Below are 13,778 nucleotides of genomic sequence, written 5' to 3'. Positions count from 1 at the left end.
CCGTGAAGGCGCACGGGGGCCTGGGGGGCCGAGCCCTCTGCCGCTGCCTTGGGCCGCTCCTGCACACGGAGCCCCGGGCCCTCCCTCACCTGTCCCCAGCGCCTCCAGAGCCATCGGCCCAGGAGCCAGCACAGCCCCAGGGCCCTGAGCAGCAGGGCCAGGGCCCCGCACAGCACCGGCAGCGCCTCCAGGACCAGCATTGCCCCCCTCAGCGCCGCCAGCTCCTGCTCCTGCTCCTCCGGGGCCTCGGGAAGCGCATCCCCGCTCCCTGCGGGCCCGGCAGCGGGGCTGGAGCGCTCCACGGGCTGGATGAGGAGCAGCAGCACCGACAGCGGCAGCACCGACAGCGGCAGCAGCTTCCGCAGCCCCTGCCAGAACATGGTGCTGCTCCAGGCCGAGCTGCCGATGATCCACAGCCTCTCTCTGCCTGTCCTGCCCAGCCGCCTCCTGCCCGGGCTCTGGGCGCACCTACGGCCTGGGACACTCAGCACCCACCAAAGGCGTTGCCACAAAGGCTGTGAGGTCACAGAGTCATGGAATCAATTCTGCTGAGAGAGCCCTGTGATGTTTCTGAGTCCAACATGGGACCAGCTCCACTGTGGCAACCAGGCCAGAGCTCTCAGTGCCTCATCCAGGCTTAGTTTGAACATCTCCTGCCACAGTTAACATACCCCCCACCTGGGCAGCCCATTCCATTATCTGATCGCTCTTACGAGAAGAAATTCTACCTAATGTTCAACCAAAACCTCCTCTGATTTTGGGCTCTGAAATGCTTCACCCATCTCCTTCCTGAGTTCAATCCACTCTCTCAAGCAGATACTCCATAATAGTTGGTGTATTGTCACATTTCCTGCCTGAAAAAAATCAGTCTCAAAAGGTTTATTCTTAAAGGCCGTGCTTGAGATGCCTATGAAATAATTCTGCACATGAGAAAAGAGCTGTTTTCTCACACAGGGTTACAGTCACCCTGTTTAACAGCATTTCATGAGTGGCTGCAAACCCTCACCATGGTCAAGACCATCAGAGGGCCCAGTTGAATTGAAAAAATATAAGAATTGTAAAGCCCAGAGTGGTGAGTGCAGTGCCTTTCCCTTGTAATGGGCCAACAGATCCACACTTTTGGTGCCAGTGTTTAGATGTAGAAGGGATGAATCTGAGAGAAATCCTTCCTGCAGTTCTTTAAGGGGACTTGGAGCTGCTCAGAAAGAGTGTTTCAAATGTGTTGTTTTCCTTTCCACGTTGTTCCAGTATAAAATTTCCTCTGGAGGCATTTTATGTCAGATGTCTTATGAAAAACAAAGTGCCTGGGAGAGGTGATGCAGCCTTTGGCAGAGCCATCCCTGTGATTGCCCAGGGAAGATGTTGGGCTCCAAATCCCTGCAAATGTCCAAGGCCAGGCTGGATGGGACTTGGAGCAACCTGGATAGTGGAAGGTGTCCCTGCCCATGGCAGGGGGTGGAATGGGATGGGTTTCAAGGTCCCTTCCAACCCAAATCATGTGCGATTACTAAGAATTTAGACTCACGCCCAAGATCAGCCCAATCCCACTGCTCCCTTCACAACACTTTGGACACCTGGGTGGCTCCAGCCCGACAGTACCCAGGCTGGGCACCCTTATCCTGTAAGGAACATAGATACAGATCTCCAGACTTCTGCTCTGGTGTCCTCTGGAGATTTTCTTCCCTCAGAAATCTCTGGCTGCCACCGCGCCTTGTTCCCTGAGCCTCGGTGTTCCCTCAGGACGGGCATTCCCTTCCCGCCTGAATCCGCTAAGGTCTCTTAGGGAAACCCTCCGGCGGCCGTGGCTCGCCCAGCACAGGGGGAAAGGCTCGGGAGGGAGCGGGCGGTAGGTGAGGGGTACCGAGCCCTCAGGGGGGGCGAGACCGCCGCCCGTCAGCCCGGCCGCCCCCCGGCCCGGCCACCGCCGCCATCCCGGGCCCCTCACGGCCGGCGGTGCCGCCCTTGGCCGTCACGTGACCGCGCCTCAGAGCTCGCCGGGCACCGAGCGGAGCCACCGAGCGGCGGTGAGGGGCCGGTGAGGGGCTGGTGAGGGGCCGGTGAGGGGCTGGTGAGGGGCCGGTGAGGGGACACCGGTGGGGCTGGGATGGGGACACCAGCACGGCTGGATCGGGGACACCGGCGGAGCTGGAGCGGGGACATCGACGAGGTTGGACTGGGGACACCGGAGACGCTGGGATGGGGACACCGGCGGGGCTGGGACGGGGACACTGACGGGGCTGGATTGGGGACATCGACAAGGCTGGACCGGGGACACCGGCGGGGCTGGGATAGGGACGGTAGCGGGGCTGGATCGGGGGGATACTGGCGGGGCTGGGATGGGGACACCGGCGGGGCTGAAGCGGGGACATCGACAAGGCTGGACCGGGGACACCGGCGGGGCTGGGACTGGAGACACCAGAGGGCTGGGGGTTGCAGGGCACCCTGGTGAGTCCGGGGCTGGACACCGGCGAGGCCGGGACCCCCGGCAGGCCCCCCAGCCCCACGGCTCCCGCGGGGGTTCAGGCCCCTGGTGCAGCCCCGCAGAGCCACCCCCGGCTCGCCCGGGTAAATCCCGGCCCGTCTGACCCGCCCCGTGTCTTCCCCCCGGAGCAGGTCCCCTGAAAGGAGCTGGAAATGATCTCCCACATGGATGAGAAGGAAGAAACGTGGCTTTCCCACCTCCACGTCTACCGAGGGAAGTCGGAGACAGCGCTGAGCAGCGCTTGTGCAGGTAAGGGAAATGGTACAATCATACAGTCATTAAAGCCAGTAAAAGCTCACTAAGATCGTGGAGTCTTACCATTAACCCAGCACATCTGTGAACCTGTCAGCGAGAAAAACTGCTCCAGGATTCTCAAACCCTACCAGAAAGCAAAGGATTGCTGATACCAGGACAGACCACAGTCCTCCCAGTGATCCCTGGCAGCAGCCAGTGCTGGGTCCCAGAGAAGGCAGACAGGCAGTGGTGTGTTCCTGGATGCTTTCCCAGGCCCTGGCACTCTGTGACTTCAGAAACTACTGAAGCAGACATGCAATGTCTGAGTATCTCACAGCTCTCTCTGTATTTTCTTCCCATCTGAAGTTGTGCATCTTTTAGCATCCGTGACAGCTTGCAGCCAGTAGTTCCACTGCATATTCAGCTGCTTTGTGAGTTGCTGCCTTCTTTAGTTTGCTTTGAAGCTGCCTTCTAATAGCTCATTTCATGTCAGTTGTTCTTAATTCAGAGCAGATGTTGCAGGAGGGATCCCCACCCACCCCACAGCCCACTTGTGGTTCCATGATCCTCTGCAATAGCCCTGTCAGCTGTACCCTTTATCTCCAATGCAGAAGCTCTTCTGTGCATTGTATTATTCATGTCATGCTCTGTATCTCCCTCAGCTCTATTGGAATTTCTCTGAAATGGAGGACCCATCCCTGCCCAGGCACACAGTCAGGCTGTGGGGTTTGAGCTGCAAGGGCACAATTACATCATCTTTATTCTCTGTTTTTCCCTAGCAATCATTAACATTTGATGAGCTGTTTTGTCTGCCTGGAAGCTGCAGTTTTCATCCATCTGCTGCAAGGGGCTATTCCAGAATGATATCAAGAACATCCTAAGCCCATCCATAGAGGAGGTCTCTGTACCAGCTCCTGTTCCCCTCTGCACTTCATTGTTTACCTGCAGTGACTGTCCTCTGTCATTCCCCTGTTGGTCAGTATCATAAGGCTCTGACACTGTTCATAGTCAGCCTTTGTGTCTGAATAACAGAATCATAAACACCTCTCCTTTCCCTTCCTTCTCCCCTCATGAGGGTCATTCATCCCACAGCAGCTGAGTTTTCTTTCCAGTTTTGGTGAAGGATTAATGTCTTAGAGAATGTCTTAAGACTCCAGATCTTTCTTTTGCTAAAACTGGTGACACCTCTGAAGAACTCCAAGTGGATTGTGTTGAGAAAGAGATTCAAGGGTACATTTAAGGTGATACTTACTTTTTTTTCCCAATGTCTGCACTTATGCTGCTTACCTGGAGCTTGACTCAGATCTCAGCACTGTGCAGTTTGAAGGGAAATATCAGAACTTCCTATCAGAATCAATCTGGTGAATCTTTATTTGACCCCTTTTGATTCCCCTGTCTGTGACTTTTATCCAGATTCTCATTTTATTGCAGCTGAAGATGGGATTGTGAACAAAAAAGAGAAGAATCCCCACCAAGGCATCTCTGGGCCAGCAGAGCCTGAGGTTTTACTCTCAGGACTCTCCAAGGAGAACAATTCCCAGAGTCCTGCACAGGACCCAGTCATCCCACAGAGGTCAGAAAAGGTTCAGAGACCTCTGGAGAAGAGGCAAAGCCAAGTGATGCTGCACGAGAAAAGTCTCAGGAAGCTGCCAGATCTTATTCAGCAGAGAAATCCTTCTGTGGGGAGACTGATGACATGTGGGGACTGCGGGAAGAGCTTCCGTGTGAGTTCCAACCTCGCCCAACATCGGAGAATCCACACTGGAGAGAAACCCTTCTCCTGCGGGGAGTGCGGGGAGCGTTTCCGGCAGCGCTCCCACCTCACCCAGCACCAGAGGACGCACACGGGGGAGAGGCCCTACGAGTGCTCCGAGTGCGGGAAGAGCTTCAGCGTCAGCTCCAAGCTGCTCCGGCACCAGGTGACCCACACCGGGGAGAAACCCTTCAGGTGTGCCGAGTGCGGGAAGAGCTTCTCCGGGAACGCCCAGCTGGCGCAGCACCGGCGAGTGCACACAGGGGAGAGGCCCTACACCTGCGGCAGCTGCGGGAGGAGCTTCAGCCTCAGCTCGGCCCTGGCGCGGCACCGGCGCGTCCACACCGGGGAAAAGCCCTACGGCTGTGCTGAGTGCGGGAAGAGCTTCAGCCAGAGCTCCGAGCTGATGAAGCACCAGCGGGTGCACACCGGGGAGAAGCCGTACAAGTGCTCCGAGTGCGGGAAGGGCTTCGCCGTGAGTTCAGCTCTCATCCAGCACCGCCGGCTGCACACGGGAGAACGCCCGTACTGGTGCTCCGAGTGCGGGAAGAGCTTCACGGTGAGCTCCCACCTCATCCAGCACCGCCGCTTCCACACCGGGGAACGCCCCTTCCCGTGCACCGAGTGCGGGAAGAGCTTCCTGTGGAGGTCAGCGCTGCTGCGGCACTGGCGGGTGCACAGCGGGGAGCGGCCCTTCGCCTGCACCGAGTGCGGGGACAGCTTCAGGCAGAGCGCACACCTCACCCAGCACCGCCGCACTCACACCGGGGAGCGGCCCTACGCCTGTGCCCACTGCGGGAGGGGCTTCGCCGTCAGCTCCGCGCTCCTGCGGCACCGGCGCCTCCACAGGGCGGGGCAGCCCCACCGCTGAGCCCTTCTCTCCACTGACTGCCCCGCACGTTCTTTTAGGAGAGGGAGTCCTAAGGGGGAGAGTTGCGAACGGGAGAGTCACAGCGAAGAGCTGGAGAGGAGCGTGCACACAGCAGGGACAGTTGGTGTTTGGAGGGAAAGCTCTTGGAAGAGAAAAGTGCTTTGAAAAGGGTGAAAAGACTTCGTGTATTTCAGAGGAAGGTAATGGCACTGTGCCCACATGTGGACAATTAATAGAGTGAAGCACACGGCCCATTTCAGAGCCTGCAGCGCTCGGTCAACAAAGGCTCCTGATCTGTTTAGAAGCGCTGAGCTCCCTCCTCGGCCCACAGGCTGGAGCCGGAGCCCAAGGAAGCCCAAGGCCCGGTACCCTGGGCTATCCGTGTGTCCCTGCAGGGGCTGTGAGGCGACAGTGTCGCTGGGTGCCGCTGCTGCAGCCGCCAATAAAGCCGCCGGTACCGCAGCGCCGCCGCCGCGTTTCCTTCCCGGCCGCCGTTTGGGGTTGCTCGGCTGCGGCGGCGCTCGCGCATGCGCGGCTTTGCCCTCCGGCCGCCCTCCCGAGGGGGCGGGGCTTGGGGCGGGGCCGGCCAGGTGAGCGCGCGGGGGGGCGGGGTCAGGATAGTCACTCGCCCATCGGTGGCTTCTGCGCGTGCGCCGACCGCCTCCAGAGCGGTGGGGGGGTTCGGGGTCCTCGCGCGCGTCCGGGCCGTTTTCGCCAATCGGCGGCGCGTGCCGTGCGCGGCTCCTCATTGGCCGCGCCGTGACCCCCGGGGCCATAAAGCCGCGCCGGCCGCGCCGGGCCTTTGTCTCTCGCCGGGGGCCGAGGGCGGTGGAGCAGCGGTGAGTGCGCGGCGCGTCCCCATGGCAACGCCCTCCCTCCCTCCCCTGGGGCTCACACCGCGGGGCTCTGCCCCCTCCCCGACCGCCTCAGAGCCGCGTTTCCGCGCCGCTGCCCGCCCGGGCCCTGGGAATGTCGCGGCCGGTGTGACCGCCCTGGCGCGGGCCGGGCCCACAACGGCCGCCCCCGAGCCGGGTGCCCGTGCGGGGCCGGGCGCTGCCCACCCGCCGGGCTGGCCGTTCTCAGCTCTCCCTGACCCTGCCGTGTGCCTAGCGCTGTCCTCAAGGCCCCGCAGTGACTGTGCACGGCTGCTCGTCAGCGACGCCTGGGGCTTGGGGACTGGAGCCCTGCGCTGCGTGATCCCGGTGGCCACGGGGCCACTTGGCTTTCCTTGGCCCCGCAGAGCTCAGAGAAGCACTTGGAGAACGAAGGCCTCCTTTTCCATATTGGTAATTGTGCTATTCGTGCCCCAGCAGGCACACACAGCGCTGCATTGCACATATCAGTGCCTGTCACTGGCCCTGCTTGGTGCGCCCCAGCACAGCTGATAGCTGACAACATCCAGGGCAAGCCCTGGCTCTCTGCCGGACAGAGGCTGTTTGGTATAATCGTGTGTCTGTCACAATGTGTTCTTTCTCAGCCCACAGCCAACCCTGACTCGCTCCTTGGCTGTTTTCATAGTCAGGGTGAGGAAATAGGTTCTTGATGGGCTGCCTGGCACAAGGGCCACCACCAAAGGGCAGAACTGGACAAGGGCTTTGAGCTCACCAGGAGCTTCCTTTGGTTGGTTTGTTGAGGTGCTGGGCTGCAGCTCTAGAAGACACAAGTAATGTTTGTGTGGACATTGTTAGAGGTGGCTGGGACTTAAATTACTGCCTCAGTTTAGGCTGTGTCCAGGTGAAGTCTTCAACCTACCTGGGATCAGGTAATGTGGTAATTTAGTCTATGAGGCTCCAATTCCTACAACAGCCAGTGCTAAATCCCTCCCCAGAAGGAGATGGAGATGGGAATCTCTGCTGCTGGGACCAGTCACACTGAGCTCTGTGTGTGGGGAAATGCCTTGAAGTTGTATGGAAGTTAAACAGGAGTTATGAACTCTGAACTGCCTGAGTGTTTGTGAGTTACCAAACTTTTCCCAGAGTGCCCAAGCAAATCTAGGGCTTCCAGTCCTCCTCCTCACCCGCAGCAATGTTTTCTTCCTTCAAAAGGCTTGGGATTATTTGGATTAAATGTCTTCCAACCCTGAGAAGAACAGCTGTGCATCTGGGGTGTACATCTTGGTGAGGAGATAGGGCAGGGACAGACTGCACACATGTAGATGAGGTAGAGATGTTTTCTCAGGGAGTTTGAACACTGTCATTGGGAAAGAAATGTTTGGAATGCTGAGGTGTCCTGTTCCAAACCTCCTCCTCACCATCCCAATGGTAGCTGTTGGATTGCTCCCAGGCAGGCTCCCTCTGTGCACTGGGAGGTGCCCTGAACATCGGCCAGGGCCTGGATGAGCAGAGCTCCCTGCAGCAAATGCAATGATGTTCCAGCCTCTGCAGAGGAGGTGGCCCTGCCTGAGCCTCCTCCTTGGAGTGTGGGACATTCCCCCCTTTCAGAGGAGCAGAAAAACCAGGACTGTGATCACAAACTGGGGCTTGCTACTGTTAACCACTAACTTTTGAGGCCTGACCTGGTGTGTTCCCTTGGACTGGATTTGATGTCAGGCCCCTCCCAAGGGATGAGTGCAGCTCAAGGGCTCTGTAGCTCTGCTCTCACCTGCTGCTTTGTACTGGTGGCTGTTGCAGGCGTGTGGAGACAGCACACCTCACCTCCAGGACCCTGGATTTCTGGGAATATAAAATAACTTGGAACTAGTTTGTCTAGTTTCATTTTAGAATCTGCATCTCCTGAGAAGGTGCTGGGCTGCAGTGAGCAGAGCAGGCAGGGTGCCCCAGAGCTGGTGATCTGCATTGGCAGGCAGAGTGTGCTGTTCCTCCTGTGCCCACAATGGGCTCCTGGCTGAACTCAGGTGCCTCATTTGCCTCTTGTGCTTTGCTTTCCCCACAGTGGGCATTTCCCAACGTCTGAAGCTGTGTGAGGAGTGGATGTGTCCTGAGTTGAGCTAAAGAGTCAGCATCAGCTTAGCCCCCTGCTCCTCTCCCAAGGCTGCCTGAGAGGTGGTGGTGGTGTTGCTCTGCACAAAGCTGATTACAGGTCCATTTTATAAATGAGGTGCTTGGATTTCTGTGCTCAGCCAGTGTAATCCAGGTGTGTTTTGTTGCTGCTCCTGGGTAAGGCTTGTGCATCCTGGTACATCAAGGAAGTTTTATTTCCTTTTGCAAATAAGGAGGGGGAACAGAGTTACTTATGGGATTTGAAGTAAATTCTGCCAGGCAGGAGAGGAGGGTGTGAGTGGGAGAAGGAGCTGTCTGCAGCTCACTCTGCTTGGAGGGTGGCCCAGGAAAGGCAGAGCAGTGAAATCTGCCCCTGCTTTGGAAATTCCTCTTCCTCTATTCTGTCACAGAGAATGTTCTTGTTTCCCCTGTGAGCTGCCTGACATCAGAGCTCAGCTGGCCTAATTCACCACTGCTTTCTTCCAGGAGAGCTTTGTAGTGATGTGGAAGTGTAGTTTGTTCTTCCTCCTTAGTGAAGGAGAGGGACTTCCCTTTCTGGTTACTCTGCTCAGAGTGTGACACTGGGGGAAATACTCGGCAGCATCAGGAGAAAGCAGCCTGCTCACAAGTCCAGTGCAAATTCCCAACACGGGGGTCTCATCTTCAGCCAGGAGCCATCCTGGGGATGCTGAATGCAGGCTACTGTGTTGTAGGCCTCCTCTGAAGTTAATGTTTTGTGAACTGGGTGTCAGTGCTGAAGTAGCTGAACTGAACAGGCAAATCTGCATCCTTGGAATTGCCTGGTGTGAGGTGGAAACAGCCGGAGGCTGCTCCTCACCACCCTGCCAGGTAGAGCTGCTCAGAGAGCTCCTTGCTGGACTGTTCACTTCACACCCATCCCTTTGCTAAGGCAGCTGGCCCTGAAAACCCCTGTCTGGTTTTGCTTTTCAGGCTGATCCCCAGCAGTGAGCACGATGCCATCAGCCCTGGAGAGCCCCGAGGCGGGAGAGGACGACATCCTGCGCTATGAGGAGATGAAAGATAACGCTGTCAGGTGGGTCCTGTCCTACACCAGGCACAGACACAGCCTTGGGCAAGGCAAGAGATTTTCCAGGAAAAGGAGTGATCCTTCTCATCTGAAAGAAGCAAGGGACCCCAATAAGTGATTAATCAAATACATGTGCTGTGAAATCTCTTCAAGTCAAACTGTTAGGGTGGAAGAGATGGGAAGGAGTGATCTGGCAGGGTTGACAACAAGCAGTTGTTTTTTTAGTCTCTGCTATGAAAGTCACATTTCAGAAGCACTTTGACTATTTAGCAGCTGTGTTTGTGTCCTCCTGGCCAAGGGGAGCCAGTTTTCCATGGCTTGCTGGGCAGGCTTCCTGTTTTGAAAACTGACTCTAGATGTGAACTCTGCTCTGGTGAGTTCTTGCCTTTGCAGAATACCCAGGTCTAGTTAAGGACATTTTCTAGGAGGTTACTTTAAAAAACAAATTCACACACACGTTCTAAAAGCCAAGGCTTCAGACTTGTAAAACAGGAAGGGGGACTAAGGTGCTTCCTAGAAGACCTAGACAGGCTGGTCGAGTTCTTCAACTTGACAAGCTGAGCTTCAGGAGAAGTTAACGTTTGCTGGCTCTGCTGGCACACTCAATGGATCTGGAGTGTTCAGAGTCTCTCTTTGAGCTAACATGAATGTGTTAGCTGGAGCAAACTAGTGATAAAAACCGTAAGGTGCCCTTTGGCATGATTTGAGTGATTGTGTTGATACACTGTACCAGTGTCCTGATACTGTACCTGAAAGGTGGCTGTAGCCAGGTGGGAGTCGGTCTCTTCTCCCAGGCAACCACTGATAGAATGAGAAGACACAGCCTTAAGCTGCACCAGGGGAAGTTTAGGTTAGATGACAGAAAAAAAGTCTTCACTGAAAGAGTGATTGGGCACTGGAATCATTTGCCCAGGGAGGTGGTGGAGTCACTGTCCCTGGATGTGACTCAGTGCCATGGGTTAGTTGAGGAGGAGGTGTTGGGTCATAGGTTAGACTTGATGATTTCATAGGTCTTTCCCAGCCTAGTTCATTCTGTGATTTTATGTCCAGGTAGGTGCAGTGCCTGTAACCCTAAAATCATTGATTTTATTGTTTTGGGTCTTTTTTAAAACAAGACAGCTTGTGGAAACTTGAAAAACCCGTGTAATTCAGGAGAAATAAACTTCTAAAGAGTGTTCTTGCCCTGTTTTGCCATTTAGCTCTCATCTCTTCTCCAGCAGTTGATACCCAAGTTGGGAAAGCTGGGGACCTACCTGAGCCTTTTTTCTTCTCCAGCACAAGATACCACCAAGGCCCCCATGCCCTTTGGCCTGCCCTGATAGTTGCTCCCCATATACTCAAGGCTTCCTTGTGTAGTGTTGGCTCACATGGATGAGAAGCAAAAGTCCTTTTGTAGGGATCAGCAGGTCCTTGGCAATTGTTTCAACAGCCTGGGCCAGAGCCCCCAGTGAGCCCTGGCCCTCCTGGAGTGGCAAGTCTGGTTGGCACAAGGGCTGCTGCCACCCTGCTGCTTCCTCCAGGCTAAACCCTGGGGGATCCCTGCAAACACAGCAGGGACAAACTCATTGCTGCAGGAGGCAGTGGGGTGACAGGAGCTCTCCTGTTTGCCCACAGCCCCATGGACCTTTCGGAGCTGCTGAAGGAGGGGACGAAGGAGTCGCACGACCGTGCAGAGAACACGCAGTTTGTCAAGGATTTCCTGAAGGGGCGCATCAAGAAGGAGCTCTTCAAGGTGAGTGTTGTCTGCTCCCCATCTCTGGTGCACCCAGTGACTGATGCAGACTCCAAGGCAGAGCCCCACAGCCCTGGGAGTGCTATGGAGCCTTTGCTCCTTCAAGCAGTCCTCCCTGGTACAGGCTCTCCAGGCTGGTTTTGTGCCAAGCCTGGGGGTTTCCTCTTGTTTACCCCAATTCCGTGTAGGTGGGAGTGGTCATGAGATGAGTTGTGCCCATCTAGTGAGCAGCTTCTCACCTGAGCTGTGCTCTGTCCATAGCTGGCCACTGTGGCCCTTTACTTCACCTACTCTGCTCTGGAAGAGGAGATGGATCGCAACAAGGAGAACCCAGTCTTTGCTCCTCTGTATTTCCCCGTAGAGCTTCACCGGAGAGAAGCTTTGGCCAAAGACCTCAAATATTTCTATGGGGAAGACTGGAAAGAAAAGATCCAGTGTTCAGAGGCAACTCAGCAATATGTGGACAGAATCCACCATGTGGGACAACACGAGCCAGAGCTGCTGGTGGCTCATGCTTACACACGCTACATGGGGGACCTCTCAGGTGGCCAGGTGCTGAAGAAGGTAGCCCAGAGGGCCCTGAAGTTGCCCAGTACTGAGGAAGGGATCCAATTCTACGTGTTTGACAACATTTCCAACGCACAGCAGTTCAAGCAGCTTTACAGAGCAAGAATGAATGCTCTGGACTTGGACAAGAACACCAAGGAAAGGATCATAGAAGAGGCCAACAAAGCCTTCAGATTTAACATGCAGGTACTAAACAAATCCCTTCATCTCCTGTGTGTGTAGGTGCTGCAGCTTTTAGGTCTGGCCCAGGTTAATTCAGCCACACCACTCATCCAGGCAGTGGTCCTCCTCCTTGAGGGGTTTGCATCCTAGTTGAACTAGCTCTTTCAGCAGCTTCTGGAGTTGGTGCCAGGCTAGAATTCCTCCTGTGCTCCAACACCACAGCCCAAGCCCTTTGATTAAGGCAAAATTAATAAGACTTCAAGATTCCCCTAGGCTTTGTGGCTATGAAGCAGTGAGGGAAGCTGAGCTCTTGTGCCAAGACAGCCTCAAACAGTTTGAACATGCTGCACCACCCTGGTGACAGTTCATCTCCTGTCTCATGTCTGACTTGTTGCCCTATGGTCAGAAATGTCTGGAGCCTCTTGTTCTTCCCATAGCATTTGCCTCTCATTAAACCTGACTGAGCTGCCATTTGCCCCAGGGGATGAACACAGATTTAGCTACTGGATGGAAGTTTTTGTAGCAGGTTGGTGTGATTTAAGCTGGCCAGAAAGATGGTGAGGTGTGGCTGGCTCATTTGTCAGGATCCTTATGGAATCCCAAGGCAGTGAGGGGAGCTGCCTGACCACTGCAGGAGCTGGGATCCTCCAAGGCTCTGCAGCAGGGAGGGGAGAGCCTGTTGCCTTCACACTCCCACACACGGGAGGGTGGGAAGTGAGCAGCAGGGTGGTGCTGCCTTGCTCCTGGCTCTGGCTGAATGCTCTTGGGATGGGCTGTGCCTTCCTGGAGCTGCAAAGTGTGCCAGATGTCACCACAGCTCTGCAGTGGATGTCCTGAAAGGTGTCTGGGGACAGGGAGGCAGGAGTGGTGCTTGCCTGTTCCCCAGATGGTTCCGGGGGTCTGGCTGAGAGCTCTGCCTGCTCCACGTGCTGACTGTGACCACTTGCAGGTGTTTGACGAGCTGGACAAGATCGGCAGGTCTCTGGCAGAAGAAGCCCAAGATGGAGGAGTTCCGGTCCATGATGGAAAAGGAGACATCCGCAAATGCCCTTACTATGCAGACAAGCTGGGTAGGTGGTGGCAATGGGAGACCTGCCAGGGGTGTGTGGCACAGGGCTGGCAGTGCTAACGGTGTTTTCTGTCCCCTGCAGGCACAGCAAGCCCTGGCTGCCCCTTCCACGCCGCCATGGGCCTGGCCAGGCAGCCCCTGGTGCAGCTGGTGCTGGCAGCCTGCATGGCCGTGGCAGCGGGAGCTGCAGCCTGGTACATCCTGTGACAGGCACCGTGTGAGCTCTGCCTGGGGGCAAGGGGAGAGAAGTGCCCTGCCCCTTTTCTGACCTTTCCCTTGCTGGTGGTGAGTTGGCTGCAGAGTGGGAGTAAGGAAATAAAGAGGAATCCTGCGGGACTGTCCAAGCCTCCTTGCACGTGGCTGTACCACAATGTCGTTAGCTGACTAGTGCACAGGACTGGTCCGTGCCAGGGGGTGAGGACTCCACTGCAGCCCTGCCCTGCTCAGGCTGGGGCAGCTTTTAAGGCTACAGATGTCTTGTCCTGTCCTGGCAAAGGCTTCACATGCTTGGCTTTTCATCTCCATCACTGAAGCAGTGTCTGGAGGGGATTTCCTGCCCTGGGTTGCATCTGCAGAATGTGTCATCAACCTTTCAAACAATGAGCACTTGCTGTCCCACCCGGAGAAGCTGAGGCTGTGCCATGGGGCTGTTGGGTCAGAGGAGTGTCCTGGTTGGTGCAATGTCCTAAGAACCAATTCTGACTCCTCCTGTTGGAGGGAGCTCCCTGGGGATGGGGGCAGGACCACGGTGGGTTATGGTGGTGACAAACGTGTATTGTGCAACTTTGGGGTTGAGGGTTGGTTGTTCGGTTCTTTTTCCTGAAGCCTTGACTGGAATAAAAAGTTGCAATGCTGTAGCTGGGGAAAGCCAAAAGCACTTCATTGTGAAAATGGGGAGGCATGGGGAGGGGATTAAGGGGG

General features: G+C 56.0%; 3 protein-coding genes across 4 annotated transcripts in view; 2 read left to right on the top strand and 1 right to left on the bottom strand.

Annotated features, from left to right (window-relative positions):
* Window positions 1-13,778, bottom strand: part of CDIP1 (cell death inducing p53 target 1) — a 100,418-nt gene that overhangs the window by 67,199 nt on the left and 19,441 nt on the right. The gene's annotated exons all lie outside the window — the stretch shown is intronic.
* On the top strand, window positions 1,996-5,340 carry LOC310915438 (uncharacterized protein; the record flags this gene model as incomplete). Its single annotated transcript, XM_083872311.1, has 3 exons — window positions 1,996-2,035; window positions 2,614-2,731; window positions 4,148-5,340. The coding sequence occupies exons 2-3, from the start codon at window positions 2,635-2,637 to the stop codon at window positions 5,338-5,340; spliced, it is 1,290 nt and encodes a 429-aa protein (XP_083728437.1). The 5' UTR covers window positions 1,996-2,035; window positions 2,614-2,634.
* HMOX2 (heme oxygenase 2) lies at window positions 5,395-13,714 on the top strand. 2 transcript variants are annotated; one of them, XM_083872659.1, is made up of 6 exons: window positions 5,395-5,540; window positions 9,231-9,333; window positions 10,942-11,059; window positions 11,321-11,812; window positions 12,738-12,858; window positions 12,940-13,714. In XM_083872659.1, exons 2-6 carry the CDS (start codon window positions 9,254-9,256, stop codon window positions 13,062-13,064), a joined length of 936 nt encoding a protein of 311 aa, XP_083728785.1. In that variant the 5' UTR covers window positions 5,395-5,540; window positions 9,231-9,253; the 3' UTR covers window positions 13,065-13,714. The 2 variants fall into 2 exon arrangements, with proteins under 2 accessions (XP_083728785.1, XP_083728786.1); XM_083872660.1 differs by lacking the exon at window positions 5,395-5,540 and adding an exon at window positions 5,917-5,930.

Source organism: Zosterops lateralis, assembly GCF_965231275.1.
Source record: "Zosterops lateralis genome assembly, chromosome: 15".
NCBI lineage: Eukaryota > Metazoa > Chordata > Aves > Passeriformes > Zosteropidae > Zosterops > Zosterops lateralis.
The sequence above is the reverse complement of the archived record's forward strand: the minus strand, read 5'-3'. Positions and strand labels throughout refer to the sequence as shown.